The sequence below is a fragment of the Macaca nemestrina genome, chromosome 18 (genome assembly GCF_043159975.1).
Source record: "Macaca nemestrina isolate mMacNem1 chromosome 18, mMacNem.hap1, whole genome shotgun sequence".
Lineage (NCBI taxonomy): Eukaryota > Metazoa > Chordata > Mammalia > Primates > Cercopithecidae > Macaca > Macaca nemestrina.
The window spans coordinates 87,845,565-87,862,555 of record NC_092142.1 but is presented as its reverse complement, the minus strand read 5'-3'; the positions used below and the strand labels follow the sequence as shown (position 1 = coordinate 87,862,555).

General features: G+C 61.5%; 1 protein-coding gene across 4 annotated transcripts in view; it reads left to right on the top strand.

Moving 5' to 3' along the window:
• LOC105488849 (CBFA2/RUNX1 partner transcriptional co-repressor 3) overlaps nt 1–16,991 on the top strand; it is a 100,428-nt gene that overhangs the window by 57,665 nt on the left and 25,772 nt on the right. For all 4 annotated transcript variants that reach the window (XM_011753318.3, XM_011753317.3, XM_011753320.2 and 1 more), the window contains exon 2: nt 15,654–15,806. In XM_011753318.3, the coding sequence (XP_011751620.3) occupies nt 15,654–15,806 (153 nt within the window). The remainder of the gene's footprint in view (nt 1–15,653; nt 15,807–16,991) is intronic.

Genomic DNA, 16,991 nt, shown 5'->3' with positions numbered 1-16,991 from the left:
GCAAGAGGACGGGGCCCAGGCCATGGTGGGGCCTTCTCCGGGACCTCCCTTCACCCCCGGCCTGCAGCGGTCATTGAGGCACCAGGTCGGTGCCTCAGTGTCAAAAAACTGAGAAGCAAAAGGGGCGTTTGTGTGCGCGTTTGCATTTGGGTGGGGGTGAGAGAGAAAAGCCACAGGCATCCCCAGCCCAGGGTCCTGGGGTCCCAGGGGCTCTCTGCAGTCAGCACCAGGGAGGCCACGCTGTCTCTCCACGTGGGTCACTTCCTGCACAGCCTGGCCACGCCAGCTCACAGGAAGTGGGGGGAAGCGCCAGGGCGAAGCCAGCCCAGGCCGTCCACTCCAGGGAGGCCACCTCTAAAGTCCTGTTTGGGCTGCTAGGGCTTGTGGGTTTCATGTGCGCCGTCTCCTGGGGTCCCTCTACGCACACGGGAGGGACCAAGGGGATTGCGGCCCCACACTCCTGTCTGCACGCACACTTGTGTGCACCCACACTCTCGTGTGCACCTACAGTCTCATCTGCATGTGTGTCATACGTGCGGACATCACATGTCACACTCATGAGGCTGCGGGGAGAAGGTTCTGGCAGTTCAGGGAAAACGTTCTTGACTTGACGCAGGGGCACCATGAGCCGCCAGAGCCTGATTGTTCCTCAGCGTCCACACGGGCAGCGGCGTGACTTTAAACTTGGCAGCCGCCCTCTGCAGAGTTCAAGGTGATTTGCAGTCAATTTGTACATTTCTTTAAACAGCGACGATACTTTGGGAAGCGGTTTAGCCTCCCCTGGCGCCCCATTGGCGGAAAATCCTAACAGAGGGCCTCAGGTTTCCAGGGGTTTCCAGACCCTCCACAGACAGCTGAGCCTTCCCTGCAGGCCCTGCACGTGGGAGTGTCTTGTTCCCAGGGCTGTGCGACCTGCCTGTCCCCGGCATCCCAGCCTCTGTGCCCTCCCTGGGGCAGGCCCTCCCCTCTACCCTTCTCCCCTGTTGTCCCCGGCATCCCAGCCTCTGTGCCCTCCCTGGGGCAGGCCCTCCCCTCCGCCTTTCTTCCCCCGTGTCCCCGGCATCCCAGCCTCTGTGCCCTCCCCTCTGCCTTTCTCCCACGGTGCCAGTTCCTCAGCCTTCAGAACCAGGTGCAGCATCGCCTCTTCCTGGAAGGTTCTCTGGCACTTGCTTGTGTCTGGGGCTGTCTGTGGGACTTTCTGCTCCACACCTAAGTCCAGGCACGTGGCTGTGCAGAGGGCAGGGCCAGGTAACTCACACCTGCAGCCCAGGCCTGGGGTCAGCCGACAGCCGATGATCTCAGATTCCACCAGTTCTCCAGTTCTCTTCCTTTTTCTTTTTTCTTTCTCTTTTTTTGCCGGGGGGGATGGAGTCTTGCTCTGTCACCTGGGCTGGAGTGCTGTGGCGCGATCTTGGCTCACTGCAACCCCTGGTTCAAGCGAATCTCCTGCCTCAGCCTCCCAAGCAGTTCTCCTTTCCTAAAAGAGTCTGTGTTGCCGCGCCTATCTAGTAACCCATATGACGTTGGCGACCCTGCCCTCCCCTCTGCCGGCCCCTCCACCTAGCAGTCAGGTCTTCACCCCCAGGAGCTGCAGCAAGGAGGGGCCTGTACCAGGGGCCAAGAGGCATTTTTAAAAATAAAACGAGGATGTGGCGTAAAACAAAGGGCTGGGAGGCAAGGAGGGAAGGCAGAGAAGCCCCCCTTCATCCACCTTCCCTGCCAGCCCACCCACCTCTCCCCAAGGGCCACCCTTGTTCCCTGCAGAAAAGCTGTCTGCAGATCAGGCCACCTCTGAGGCAGGGACGTTCTGAAGCCATCCCTGAGGTCACACGGCCCTTACTAGACAACATGCACACACGAACACCCACCCCACGAATACGCACAGGAATACACATGTACACATACACCCACACGTACACGATGAGTGCACACACACGGACACACCCATGCACACGCATGAATACACACACGTGCACATACACCCACATGTACACATGAGTGCACACACACACACGGACACACCCATGCACACGCATGAATACACACACGCGCACATACACCCACATGTACACGAGTGCACACACATACACGGACACACACCCATGCACATGCATGAATACACACGCATACACACGGACACACCCATGCACACATGAATACACACATGCATGAATACACATGTATACACCCACACGTACACGTGAGTGCACACACATAGTCATGGACACACCCATGCACATACATGAATGCACACAAGCATTAATACACATGCACACATATACCTACATGTACATGTGAGTGCACACATGCACACATGGATACACACCCATGCACACATGAATACACAGATATGAATACACATATACACCCACATGTACACGTGAGTGGACACACATACATGGATATGCACCCATGCACACACATGAATACACACCCATGCACCACGTACACACATGCATGAATACACACGCACACATATACCCACATATACACGTGAATGCACACATACACACGGATACACACCCATGCACACGTGCGCCCGTGCATGAATACCCATGCACCACGTACACACGTGCATGAATACACACCCACGCACCACGTACACACGTGCACGCACACACCCATGCACCACGTACACACGTGCATGAATACACACCCATGCACCACATACACACGTGCACGCACACTCCCATGCACCACGTACACACGTGCACGCACACTCACATGCACCACGTACACACGTGCACGCACACTCACATGCACCACGTACACACGTGCACGCACACATGCACACACCTGATGGATAGAGAACACCGTGACACTCCTGAGAGGCGAAGGTGGCAGGGAGTGGCCCAGGGAGGGCGAGGTTCTGACCCAGCTGACCAGCCACACAGACCACCAGGGCCCCCACCCACCCTGTGTCCAGCCCACGTGTCTGTTCATTCTCTACGCTTCCCCCTCAGTGCCCCCACCTCCACGCTGCCCCCTCCACGCTCCCCCCTCCATGCTGCCTGCGGGGCTCCTGAAGGAGCTGTCCGTCCTCTGAGTTGAGGTCAGACTGGAGAACTCCTCAGATAGGCAGACCCAGGGCAGGAGGCCACCACCCACCAGTTCCCCCAGCCCCATCTTCTCCCCACCCCACACCCACGCCTCCTCCTGACAGCACCCCCAGCACACGGATCCTCATGCGGAAGTTTGCTTGTCTGCAGGTCAGCTGCCTCCCTTGGTGGCTTGCAGGCACGGGGACAAGAGAAGGGATCGGCCACCCCCAGGACTCCCAGGGTGCCAGGGCCAGTGCTGGATGAGGACACCGCCCCTTCCTCCCTCCGCCCCTTCCCCGGGCTGGCAGCCACACCCCCACCCCCACCCCATCCCGGCAGGCAGCGGGCGGCCCAGATGGCGGGGCCGCCTCCCCCAGGGCGCTCAGGGAGTTGCTGTTGGCAGCTTAGCTCCAGCAGCTGGGCGAGGAATGTGTTTCCTTTGTGTGCGGCCACGGGGTGAGCAGGCCCGGACATCTGGGTCCTATTTGCGGCCCTTTGGGGCGCAGGGAAGATTTTTCACTCCAGCCTCTGAGCTCACAGCTCTCCCCTAGCCTCTCCAGACTTTGCTCGACACCCAGGGTGCTGTAGAAGCCCAGGCCCTGGGCGCTGTCCGAAGGGTGCAGGGCAGAGGGTTGGGGCACCTTTGATGGCAACTTTGATGGCCAAGGGCTGTGGGGTTAAGCCAGAGGTCAGGCCCAGAGTCACCCCGGTCGCTTTAAAAACACGTCAAGAGGCCGGGCACGGTGGCTCACACCTGTAATCCCAGCACTTTGGGAGGCCCCGGTGGGTGGATGACGAGGTCTGGAGATCGAGACCATCCTGGCTAACACGGTGAAACCCCGTCTCTACTAAAAATACAAAAAATTAGCCGGACGTGGTGGTGGGCGTCTCTGAGGAGTCATCATATTTATTCCATTTGTCGTTCTCATAAACGATGCTGTGATGAACATCCCTGTAGATGACCGTTTGTGCATATTTCCTGAGAATGCATTCCTGAGGGTGGAATGGCTGGTCCCAGTTGAGACCCCACCATAGAGGAATGAGGTGCGGAGTAGCGGAGGGCAAGCGCAGCATTGGCGTCTGAGGCCTGGTTTGGCTAGAGATGAGATGGGTCACTTCTCTTCTCCAGCTTCCCAGCGTCCCCATCACCATCTGTGAAATTTCAGTGTTGGTCTCTCAGGTGCTTTGCAGCTCTGATATGTTGAGATTCTAAGTACTTATGTGTATCAGTCAGCTATCGCCGTGTAACAAGCTACCCTCAAAGCAACCACCATTCTTTGGCTCACAGTTCTTTAGGTTGGCAGTTTTGGCAAGCCCAGTGGGGTGGTGCTTCTTGGCATGGCTGGGTTTGCTGTTGGCTGCTCTGTGATCAGCCATGGGTCAGTCCAGCTCCACCAAGTAGCTGGGCCAACCCTGTCCTGCGTGTGTCTCATCCTGAGCATGTTCACATGGGGGCTCCACAGAGGGCTAGTGGGGCTGCCCGCCGCTGACATCCAGGCTCAGGGTATCTGACATCCCTTGTGCCACATCCTGCCCCCAGCCAAAGCAAGTCCCCCAGCCAGCCCACATCCAGGGGGCAGGGAAGTGGACCCCGCCTCTCCACAGGAAGAGCTGCAATCACATCGAAAGGACAGGGGTTTGGCAGGGTGGGAAATCAAGGCTGTTAGCAGGAAACCCGCCTTGTGGAGAGGGCCCTGAATAGCCATGACCAGCATTCCCTGAGCTCCTGCTGCAGAACAGACTCAAGTAGCTCCTTAGTCCTCAGACACCCCCCCGGAAGGGGTGCTCCCCCCACTTAATGGATGAGGGGAGCTGCCTGCTGGGCTCACACGGCGGAGGGGGCAGGCCTCGATTCAAGCCCAGCCCAGGCTCTGTCCTGCAGCAGCGAGCCACCCTGTTGAACCTGCAGAGGACAGGGCCGCCAGGGGAGGCACATGGGGGCTTTGTCCTTATGGGCCAGTCAGCAAACCTTTACGGGGCCCTGCCATGTGCCAGGTGCTGTTCAGGGCCCTGCCCTGGGGGAGACGGGCGTAAACATGAGGACCAACACAGATGGAGGCTTCAGACACTGATGAGTGGCTGGAGAAGAAAAATGGGTGATGTGGCAGAGAGTGCGGGGGCGGGATGTGGGGGCGGTCAGGGAAGGCTTCTCTGAGGAGGGACATTTGCGCCAGGACCTGAATGATGAGGAGACGGCTATGCAGAGATCGGGGAAGAATTCTAGCCAAAGTCAAGGCCCTGAGGCCAGCGGGAGGGACGGAAGCGCAGATGGCATGGCTGGCCAAGACTGGCGGAGAGACCCCCAGCCCACCTGTCCCCATCTGGCCCCAGGACACTCAGCACACTTTGTCCCACCTTCCGCATTTCTTTGGCGAACCCTGGGTTCACTTGCAGCGTGCGGCTATCCAGAGAGGCTCCTTGGTCCTCAAAAACCCATGAGGGAGGCTTCTTCTCTCCTTGGGAAAGGAAGAAGCAAGGCCAGGTCCACCTGGAGCCACATAGAGGGTGCACAAGGGGTGGGTGGGCCCAGCCTGCAGACAGAGGCCAGCCTGTGTCCTCCCTTTCAACGGAGAGCCCTGGGCTGGGGTCCGGAGGGGAGTTTCAGTGAGATTTTTGTCTGATACGGTTTAGCAGCACATCTGTGACAGAAGGGACCTCTGCACCCAGGCCGGCCGTTCATGGTGGTGATGGCAGCCGGCAGGCAGTCCGGGCGCTGCCAGCCAACTCTGGGCAACAAAGCTTCCCCCACACGGCTGTGAGGGGGGAGGGGGTCTTCACTGTGCCCCAGAGCCTCTCTGGTTGGTCCCCTTCCCCAGCACTGATGCTCACTGTCACCCAGGCCAGCTCTGGGCACAGTGCCAAAGGCGAGCCCCACCTGGGCCAGCTCCACGCGGCCATTGTGGCCTGGACAGACGGCCTGAAGCATGACAGCTGGGTGGCTGGGACGAGTGGCAGGCACTCTGTTCTAGACGCTTTTCATGAGCTCATGCACTTCGTCCCTCCGTGATTCTGCGGGGTGAATTCCATCCCTATTCCCATTTTACAGATGAGAAAACTGAGGCCAGATCAGGAGACGGAAAAGCCAGCTCCGTTCCTGCAGGGAAAAGGCAGCTGAAGTTCCCTTTCCCTCCCTGCCCCAACTTTCAGATCGCGAGAAATGACGTCCGCGTGGCAGGGCCACGGAGGGCTTTTGAGTTTACGAAAGCCTTTTTTTTTTTTTTTTTTTTTTTGAGATGGAGTCTCGCTTTGTTGCCCAGGCTGGAGTGCAGTGGCCGGATCTCGGCTCACTGCAAGCTCCACCTCCCGGGTTTACGCCATTCTCCTGCCTCAGCCTCCCAAATAGCTGGGACTACAGGCGCCCGCCACCGCGCTCGGCTAGTTTTTTGCATTTTTCAGTACAGACGGGGTTTCACTGTGTTAGCCGGGATGGTCTCGATCTCCTGACCTCGTGATCCGCCCCTCTCGGCCTCCCAAAGTGTTGGGATTACAGGCGTGAGCCACCGCGCCCGGCCACAAAAGCCTTTTTGTTCACTGTCTCAAATCACCCCACCCAAAGACGCAGCCCGTCTTACCTGAGGGGAGCCAGAGACACACGTTTGGGGATGGCGCCGACCCTGAGTTCACACAGTCGGTTCACACAGCAGCACGGGAGGCAAACTGAATTTCCTGCCGCCCCGCCCACTCTGTTGCCATGGCAACCCTGTGACCTCCGTCATCATCACCCACAGGCCCTGGGGTCAGGGTCCCTTGTTCCTGTCCGCCGCGGGAAGGGCAGCAGGGGTGAGTTAGTGGGGCCAGAGGGAGGGTCCACCCTGGGTTAGGCCCACGAGGACCCGGAAAGGCCTGGGAGAGAAATGGGACTTGGCCCCTTGTCCCTGCGGGGGCGGGAGGGTCCACGTAGACCGATGGCAGAGAAGGCACTGCTCCCCTGTGTTTATATGGCTGCTTATTTGCCAGGCAGGAAGGCCGGATACAAGCCAGATGTGGAGGCAGCCACAGGGCAGCGCCTGAGGCTCTCGGACCGCCTCTGCCCATCCCAGATCCCCACACTCGGCACAGCCCTAGAGGCCGGGGGCAGGGGACGGGGGGCGGGGGAGGGAGCCGCCTCCTGGTCACCTGGATACAGGGTGGGGGTGGATGGGGGCACCCGCTGTCCTGGGGCCTGCCCACAAGGAGCCCCACGTCTCTTCACTTTGCCTCTGTCTTGGCCTGGGAGCCCCGGGTCTGATGCTGGTCAAAGACCTTCTCAGGGCCCTTCCCAGAGTCAGCACCAGGTTCTCCTCGTTTCATATGCCCCTCAGGGGGGACACAGAGACCCCGCTGCAAAGGCCGCCCTGCACTGCTCACGCCATCCACAGCTCACCCCACAGCTGTTCCTGAGGTTTACCTTGGCCTGGGCTCACCGCACTGGATGGCTGCCCGGCCAAGTAGAGGCTGGAATTCAGAGGCTGGGGCTCCATTCCCGGCCCTGCCTCTCACTAGCTGCATGGCCGTGGCCAGTGACCTCAGGTGACCTCACCTCTCGGGGACAGCATGGGTGCGGGATCGTCCGTCTCCAGGACCGTGAGGAGGTCGGAGGGCGGCCGTGGACGGATGACTCTCAGGGTCTCCTCTTTGCACATCTGTGCTTTTCCCAGAGGAAGCTGTGGGACCCATGTGATTCTGAAGGAAAATAAGCAGCTGTTTAAAGCAGTGGCCGCCGTCGGGGTCGCCCAGGATGCCGTGGCGTCCGCCGTCCCAGCCACCATTGGGGTCACCCGGGATGCCGTGGCATCCTCCGTCCCAGCCACCATTGGGGTCACCCGGGATGCCGTGGCGTCCTCCGTCCCAGCCGCCGCTGGGGTCGCCCGGGATTTGGCAGTGACTGTCGCGCGTGCATATTCACGTCACCCCCCACCCCCATTGCGCAGATGTGGACAGGGCTGCCCACCCAGGTTGCAGTGCCCGGAGCATGAGCTCAGCCCCTTAATTCTACACTTTTTTGGAGGGGCCAACTGAGGCACAGCACTGTTCTGGGAACAGGGCCCATCCTGGACCTGTCCTGAGCGCCTCCAATCCCTCCCTGCACCACAGCACCAGGAAAGGCTTTGTGAGAGGCCTTGCTGGGCCTCTGAGGCTGGACTTTGGGGCAGCCTGGGATGAGGGGTCAGCTGGGCTAACAGGAGGAGAGGCCTGGAGCTCCCGGGTTGGTTGCAGGCCATGCCCTCCTCCTCCCCTGCCTGCCTGTGGTCAGCTCCAGCAAGGGCAGAACCGGTGCCCCCCACTCCCCGGGAGCATGTCCCAAACCCACGGAGAGGATGGGCTCTAGAACCAGGCACCCTGGGCCCATGCCTCAGTTTCCCCACCTGACAGCCTCTAGACCTTTGGGGGCACGAAATGAGGTGATTTGCACAAAATGCTCAGGTCAAGCCTGGCACGCAGTAGGACGTCATCGCTGTGGCTGTGTCACCTGTGCAAAGCCCTCAAGGCAGGTCACCTGCCTTACCTGCCCAGCGTCCTACGCCCCAAGGCTTTTATGAGGGTCAAAGGACATTACAGCAGAAGCAGGGCCTGTTACTCCAGAGCTGACGAAGGTGCAAGGTGGGGAAGGCTGGGAAGATGAGTTCTTGCACTGGTGGCCACGGGTCCTCCTCCCATGGAGGGTTCTGGAACCCCCGGACTGGGATGCCTGGGCTGTGGCCGTTTCCCAGCTGGGCAGGGCGGGCTGCGTGCCCCAGGCAGACAGGGGAAGTGATGGATGAGTGGCTGGCCGCGGCACATTCCAGGCTGCTTCCCACCCGCTCCGCCCAGCCTGGAAAGCGGCTTGCTCTCCCGGCCCGTTAGAGACGTTTCGCTGGGAACTGGATGCGCCGTCTGGGAAAGACACGGCCTCTCGCGTGGGCCCTGGGGAGCGGCCTCTAGGGTCTGGGAATTTTCTTTTTTTCTTTTTTTGAAACAGAGTCTCACTCTGTTGTCCAGGCTAGAGTGCAGTGGCACAAATTCAGCTCATGGCAACCTCTGCCTCCCAGGCTAAAGCAATTCTCGGGCCTCAGTCTCCTCTAAGTAGCTGGGATTATAGGCACGCACCGCCATGCTCGGCTAAGTTTTGTATTTTTAGTAGATGAAGTTTCGCTACGTTGGCCAGGCTGACCCCAAACTCCTGACCTCAAGTGGTCCGCCCACCTCGGCCTCCCCGAGTGCTGGGATGACAGGTGTGAGTCACCACGTCCAGCAGGTCTGGGAATTTTCTCGATGAGTGGGAGCTTGGGAGGCAGATGAGGCTGCAGCCAGGGCTGGGGGAGGAGCCGGCACCCTCTCCCTGTCTTCTTCCTTTAGACATCTTTGACCGGCTCCTGCATGCCCAGACCCTTTGGGGAAACCACACAGAGGGAAACCCAACATCAGGGCAGACTCAGGTGTGCCCAGAGAGGGGCGCATTGCACCCGGAGCCAGTGCCTGAGCCATCGAGGGAGGCAAAGCCCCTGCTCTGGGGTGGGGGGGACAGACAACTAGAAGATGCCACCATCAGCCATGGGCAGGGAGAGTGTGAAGGACACTTGGCAGAGGCCCAAGCCACAGAGGGAGGCCAGGAGGGCAGGTGCCTCCCCTCGGGGTTCCCAGGCTGCAGGTGCCCTCTGTGGCCAGTGGGGAAGGGGCAGCTGGGCCAGGTCACCCGGATCCACACCTGGCTCTGCCCCTCCTCAGCCTCTCTGTGCCTCTGTTTCCCCACTCGTAAGATGGAGAAGCGCAGGCTGTCCCTCAGGGCCGCAGAAGAATCCATGAGGACAGGGTTGGTGCTCTGTGTGAGATCCTTCCCCTCTGGGCATCAGAGCCCTCCTCATCAGACTCCGCACCCACTGCCCACCTGCCTCTGAGCCAGTGCCATAGGGAAGGGCTGGGACCCAGATTGACCCCACCAGCCCCAGCAAGAGGACCTCAGTGCTGTTCTGAGCCAGGGAGGGATTAGGACACTTGTGTAGGCCCCGGGAGGACAGCCAGGGTGGGGACAGCAGGTGCCCCGGAGACCCCCTTGTGCTGGGCGGCCAGGCCTCGGGACCCCTCCCCAGATTCCATGCTTTCTTCTGCACACGCAGCGCTGGGCCTCGGGGGCTGTTAGAAAATACATGGGGGTGTCATTGGGGACTGGGGTCCCCTTGCAGCTGACGTAGGGTTCGGGGATGCTGGAGGCCTTGTTTCTGTTTCGTGGGTGCTTCGAGCTTTGGAAAGAAAACCCCTTGGGGTTTGAAAGACGGTCCTTAAGCTCACGCCTCAGAGCCGGCCACCCCAGGCGCTACCCCAGATTCCATATGGCGACAGGCCACCCACCCCAGCCTCAAGTACGAGTCAGTGTCCCTTCGGCCCACATGACACCCACAGGGCCGCACGTCCCAGCATGGGGCTGGATGCCTGGGCTGTCCCCATGAGGCTGAGTCAGGGTCCAGGCTGGCTGGCATCGGGACCATTTCATCTCCTGATGGCTGCCATGTGCAGCCTAAGGGTGGCCGATGGGGGCTCCAGGCACAGGCCCTGGTGCTTCTGGGCTCTGAGACCCAGAACAAGTCACTCGCCCTCTCTGGGCCTCAGTTCCCCATCTAGAAAGTGGGTGTAGTGACGGGGCCCGCCTCATGGGGCAGCAGGTAGACGATGCTGAGAACAGACCGAGGGTGCCAGGTTCCTCCGTGATGGTAGCCCTTCCTGCCACTTCTGTATTCTGCCTTGAGATACAAGCCCCTTCAGACAGAGACGGCCCCTTTCCTGGTGCTGCTGAGCCCCCGCGGTTGCCTGAGGGCCATTGCACCAGGACACTGGGGTCTACTAGGAAGCACGAGGGGCTCTGTGTGGTTTTATTTTTCCAAGTGGTTTGATGACTTCATTCACCTGTGTGTGTCTGGACGGGGCCTTCTTGCAGATGGAGCGGGGAGCGGGGAGCAGCAAGTGGTCTTGTGTCGAGGGGATGCGGCTAGGCCTCTTCCTGTGTGGTTCGCAGCCACGGGCTGGTAGCCCACGGGGCCTCCGAGCCTCGAAGTGGGTCTGTAGAAATGCCCCTTGGCCGAGGTGCAGGGCCTCAAAGGGGAATGAGGTGGGAAGCCAGGCACCCAGGAAGGACGAGGCCACCCCTGTCTAGCGGTGCCTTAGCCTGGAGAGGAGCCTGCAGTTGGCCTTGGTGGAGCTGTGGGCCAGTGGGAGGCTCCAGAGACTCCCCACACTGCTTGCAAGTGCAGGGATGGAGGAGGATAATAATTAATAACGATCGCAGAGTGCTGGACACCCCTGCTGCGCACGGCTTCATCTCCATCCCCTTTGAAGAGGCAAGGAAATGGGCAGAGAAGCTGTGGGTTGTCCGAGGAAGCCAGGCCGGCAGGACTCAGCCTCCCTCTGTGACTGTGGGGTGGACCCACCATGCCTCCCTGCCCCCCTGCCCAGCCAGCGCCAAGGAGATGGGTATCCAGGGCAGCCATGGGTCCCCTGCCCTGAGCAGCCAGCCCCCAATGTCTGCAGAAAGCGCCTGTCCTGTGACTGGACAGCCCAGCCCCTCCCACCTGCTGCTGACCAGCTCTCAGCCCCACCTGCCCTCAGCCCCGCCCCTTCAGCCCCGCCCCCTCAGCCCCACCTGCCCTCAGCCCCGCCCCTTCAGCCCCGCCCCCCTCAGCCCCGCCCCCCTCAGCCCCGCCTTCCTTCAGCCCCGCCTCCCCTCAGCCCCGCCTCCCCTCAGCCCCGCCCCTGAGCTTGGCGCTCCACTCACCCCACGTCCCTCTCTGCTCCACTCCAGCCCCTAAGCGGGGGGGACCCCAAAGAGGCATTTCCCTTGAGGGACTTCCTTTGGAGGCTACCCTGGGCGAGCTGCGTCCTGGGGGACCCAGTCAAGCACAGAGACCCTGCAAACAGGTCGAACAAGAGGCAGGACCACCCAGAGTGGGGTGACATCCTGGGGACTGAACGGGGAAGGGTGAAAGAGCTTCGCGGGGGGCGGGGCAGCCTCTCCTGGGGAAGTGAGGTTGAAGCTGAATCCCAGAGGGAACAAGGGGCGGTGGAGGATCATGCATGGCCCTGAGCCGGGCACGGTGGTGGGGCGAGCAGGGAGATGGGTGTCATGGAGCGGGTGTGGGCTGGTGAAGCCCCATCTACAGCGGAAGCTACTAAAGGGTCTTAAGCAGGAGAGAGACGATGTGCCCCCCAGAGATGGCCCTGGCTGCTGCTGTGCAGACCTCCCAACTCCCTGCTGCCTGCATCCCCACCCCCCTCCTTCCCAGGTCCCTCCCGCACCTCCACCCCCCTCCTTCCCAGGTCCCTCCCGCACCTCCACCCCCCTCCTTCCCAGGTCCCTCCCGCACCCCCACCCCCCTCCTTCCCAGGTCCCTCATGCACCCCCACCACCTTTCCTTCCCAAGTCCCTCCACAGGTCCTGGTCAACTCCCAGGCTGTTCTCTTGGTCACAAATGCTGTTCCTCTATCTCTCCCCACTCACCCCTCATCTTCTCTGAGGGTCCTTGTCACTTCCTGCTTTCTCTGGTGGAGTCTGCGCCAGGGCAGCCCCAGGAGCAGGTCCCGGCCACAAGTTGCTCCATGAGCCGTGGCCTGATTTTCTTGAGTGCCAGGCAGGGCGTGGGGACTTCCCCTTCCTCATCTGTCACCTGGCTTCCTCCACATGTACAGAGGAGGAGAGTGAGGCTCAGAGAGGGGAAGAGGCTCTCCCTAGGCCACACAGCCAGGAGCACTCAAACAGGATTCAACAGACACCCGTGAGGTCCCATCACCTGCACAGCTGCCCCTGCATAACCCGGGGTGGAGCCTGGAGAACGGAGGGGAGGACACCACCAGCTCCCCAGCGTGTTCCTCAGGCATGGGGCCTCCTGCCCCTGCAGCCTCCGTTCGACCTCAGGTTTGAATCCCAGACCTGCTGCCTGTTTTCAGTACCCCGGGCCCTAAAAGGAGGCGAGCATGTTGATGACAAGCAGGAACTTTGGAGTCCTGCAGAGCCCTGGCCCTGTGGGGGCAACACCAGGTCGTGGCTCAGATCCCGGCACGCGGCACACTCGCCGTGTGACCTTGGGTAGATGACTTCACCTCTCCGAGCCTGGTCTCTCCTGGTAAAATGGGCTGATGGTAGCATCGGCCGCAGAGGGTCTCCGTGAGGATGAATGACTCATCAGTATCTGTAGAGCACTGAGAAGAGGCTCCCTGCAGTGAGTCGCTATCCAAGTCTCTGAAGTAAAAGGACAGGCCCCTGTTCTGCCCAAAGGGAACCACAGGAAGTCCCCGACTGCTCCGGGCGCCGGCAGGGCACTGTCTGTTCTGGCTTCAGGATCCAGAGTGTCGCGAGCACACAGGTGGTGGCCATAAGCCCTTGTTGGATGATGGCTGTGGCAACTCCTTGCACCGTGGCATGATGGCCCAGAGGTCTCCTGGCCACCCTCTCCACCTTAGGAAATGTGGCATGTCCGTCCATCGTATGAGCGCCCGTCCAGCGCCCGGCGCCAGCTCCTCCGTGGGGCTCTCTGCATCCATTTCTGTTTTATTTGAGTATCGTGGCTCGAATGTAGCCGCCTCCGTGGGAGGGCTTTGGAAAGTCCAGACAGGGTGTCCCCAGTGTCCTGGACCCGTGTCCCCAGAGCCAGCCTGGCGTTTGAAGCTCTCGGCCCCATCCCTGCCTGCTCCCTTCTGGGTGTGCCCAACCCACGCTGGCCCAAGGGCAGCCTGGTCTGGATGGGCTGCACCCCACAGGACGCCCCGCCACGTTCGCCTTCTTTGGATGTCACCAGGGACTGGCCACCGGCCCTGCAGCCAGGCGGTGTTGACGGCCCCCACAGCTGTGGCCGCACGTGTGCCCAGCCATCAGCCTCCTGACAGGCGGGTGGCCAGGAGGGGCAGGGCGCCCTCCGGGAGGGAGGCCAGCGGCTGTGTGGAGGGGACAGCAGGTGCCGCGAGGCCTGGGTGGCTGTTTACTGGCTGCTTCCTCCCCCACCATTCCCCACAGCAGACAGGGGGCTGCTCCACTCCTGCCTGGAGCACCGGGGGCTGGTTAGAGCCCAGGCGCCGCGGCCCTGAGATGTTGGGCAGGACCTCAGCACCTCTGAACTTCTCTGCTCTTCTGTGAAAGGGGCAGGCGGCGAGAGGATCAGGCAAGGTTGGCACTGTATTTGGCACGTGATAGCTGCAGAAGTCATTTATCCGTCATCTTCCAGAGGCTGGCTGGCCCTAGCCCCAGCTGGATCTCTCCGTCTGACAGTGGGGCTGAGACCCCGGGAATGGGGAACGGGCAGAAGCAGGGGTAGCGCCCACGGTTCACTAATAAAATGACAGACACCAGCCCCCAACTGTGGCCTCACCTGCTTCATGCCCCGGGCCGTGGGCAAGACCCACACGTGTTAGCAGGAGGGAGGCTGCAGGGCAGTCCAGGTTTTAGCAGGTAGAGGATGCCCTCCTTGCTGCTCTAAGCCACTGAGGCCCCCAAAGTCTCAGCCACGGATCCCAGGTCTTTCTGCCTTGCCTTGGCACTGGCTGACCTTGACTTAAGATGAATGGGGAGGCCCAGGGGCTTACATCCGCACCCCCTGCAGAAAATGCTGCAGACAGGGTGCTGGCTTGGCCTCCTGGTGTCTCGGGCAGGTCTGTGCTGCAGGCCCTTCAGTTAACCTGGAAGCGTTGTCTGCAGGCCCTGCTCTCTGGATGGTGCAGAGGGGGCTCAGTGACCACCAGTCCTGCCCACCAGCGCCTTGAGCATTTTCCCCACCCTCCCTGCACACAGCTGGCCCTGGGCAGAGCTGCTCAGACTTCAGGGAGCCTCAGACCATGAGAGAAGCTTGTTCAGCTGCAGGTTCTGATTAATCAAGTGTCCTGGCATTACCACCTGCCAGTGGGCGGCGCTCAGCGTGCCCAGGCCTCGGCCATCCCGAAATCAACGCTTCCTCTGCCTGCTGGTGGCCATGCTCAGCGTGGCCAGGCCTCAGCCATCCTGAAGTCAACGCCACCTCTGTCTTGGCTGTCCTATGAATCACCGGGGCAGAAGATGGTGAAAATGGAGGTTTTGCCGCCCTAGGTGGTCTGCCTGCCGGGCTCTCCCTGGGCATACACTGCCCGCCCTCCTGCCCCAGCCCAGGGAAGCCTGTTAGCATCGGAAAGTGGAAGAGACTCCTAGAACTATGGTGTCTGGGGCCCGGACCAGCAGCAGCCCCACCTGGGAACATGTTGGCAATGCAGGTTCTGGGTCCCAGCCTGACCTGCTGAATCAGAACTGGGGGGAGAGGCTGCGGTCTGTCTGAACACCCCCTGGGGGATGCTCATGGAGGCGGGAGCATGGCACCACTGCCTCAGGGCACTGCCCCCTCCTGGTCTGTAGAAGCCTCAAACCTGGCGTGGGGTGTGGCTCTCCCAGGGCCACCACACACCGAGGGCCCCAGCTCCAGTGTGGCTGGCCACCTGAGATGAGCTGGCCCAAGCCTCTCCTCCGGCCTGGTTCCGCCCCCGAGATCACCTGCAGGTGGGACGTCAGCCACCTGTCAGGGCACCTGGGGCAGGCTGCCCCAGCGCTGGGCAGCCACTTGGTGGGGCCTTGGCTGGGAACCGTGGGGCTGTGGGCACCGGCCTCTGTACTTAGCCCGCTTCACCCACTCTCTCTTTCTCCTTTGGTTGCAGCCCCTGCGGACAGGAAGGCTAAGGCCTCAGCAATGCCGGACTCCCCAGCGGAGGTGAAGACGCAGCCCCGGTCCACACCCCCCAGCATGCCGCCCCCACCACCTGCCACGTCCCAGGGGGCCACACGCACCCCCTCCTTCACGCCACACACACGTAAGTAGCCCCCACCTGGCAGCCGAGAGCCAGGTGTTTCAGGGGAGCCCCTCATGTTGTGTGAAATTCCGAGCTTCCTGCCCAGAGCCGGTGGGCACCTGCTGTGAGCCCTGAGTGTGAGGAGCTCACGTGGCATGGCCCAGAGTCCAAGCTTGGCAGGTTCAAATCCCAGCTTCCCTGCTTCCCACTGTGTAGCTCTGGGCCAGGTCCTTGCCCTCCGGGGGCTTGGGCTTCTTCTTCTGCAGTGCAAGTCCTCCCAGGGCTGTGGTGGGGCCAGGTGAGTCCACACAGGCCTTCACCAGGGCCAGCCGTGGGCCTTGGGTCAAAGCCGGCCGCTGCGCCTCAGGCTTCCTGCCTCATCTGGCAGGCCCAGGGATGCCAGGCTCATCCAGAGGGAATGTGGAACTCGGATGGAGTCAGGGGCTTCCCCAAGGTCACACAGCAGGTCACCTGTGTACAGGCCCCCTGGAGGGACCGCAGGAGCGGCTCTGGCCTTGGAGGGGCTCGGCAGGAGCTCGGCAGCCCGGCTGAGCACGGGGGCGGGGTAGGGGCCTCAGCACAGGAGGCCAGAAGGGCGGGACCTCGAGAAGCTCCCAGGCCTTATCTTGCTGGCCCTGGGCAAGGGGTTGGCCATGCTTGGCGCACAGAGCCGCTGAGGGTGGGCCCTGGGGGGGCTGTGGGGCAGCGAGCAGCCAGTTCTCATCACAGTCAACCCCGAGGCTTGGCTTTGAGGACAGAATTGGTGCTCTGTGGCCCAGTTGCTGGGCCGGCGGGGTGGGCAGCGTCCCTGCCCCTCAAGGCCAGGGACTCAGGAATGCATCTCGGTGTCTGCAGGGGTGGAGACTCCGTGTACCCACGTCACGTTCAGAGGCCGGAAAGCTCTGAAACTCAAATGAAGCCCCTCTCTGTGGGAGGAGCCTGAGACTTCTGTCGCGCTGGCCCCGGGTCCCCCACAGGCCAGGAGGAGCTGCTTCCTCAGTCCCTTTGTGTCACGACTGTCCACAGAGCACCAGGCGGCTATGGGCCAGGCCTGGCTCCCTCCCTGACTCTGCCCCGAGGCTGGGGGTCTGCTCCGCCGAGGGCTTTGGCCGTCATCTCCCCTGCATCTGGAAAGAGCACTGGCTGTGGGCTCAGGCAGCAGACTTGCAGCCCTGTTTGTGGGATGCTGGCTCCGAGTCAGCCTCC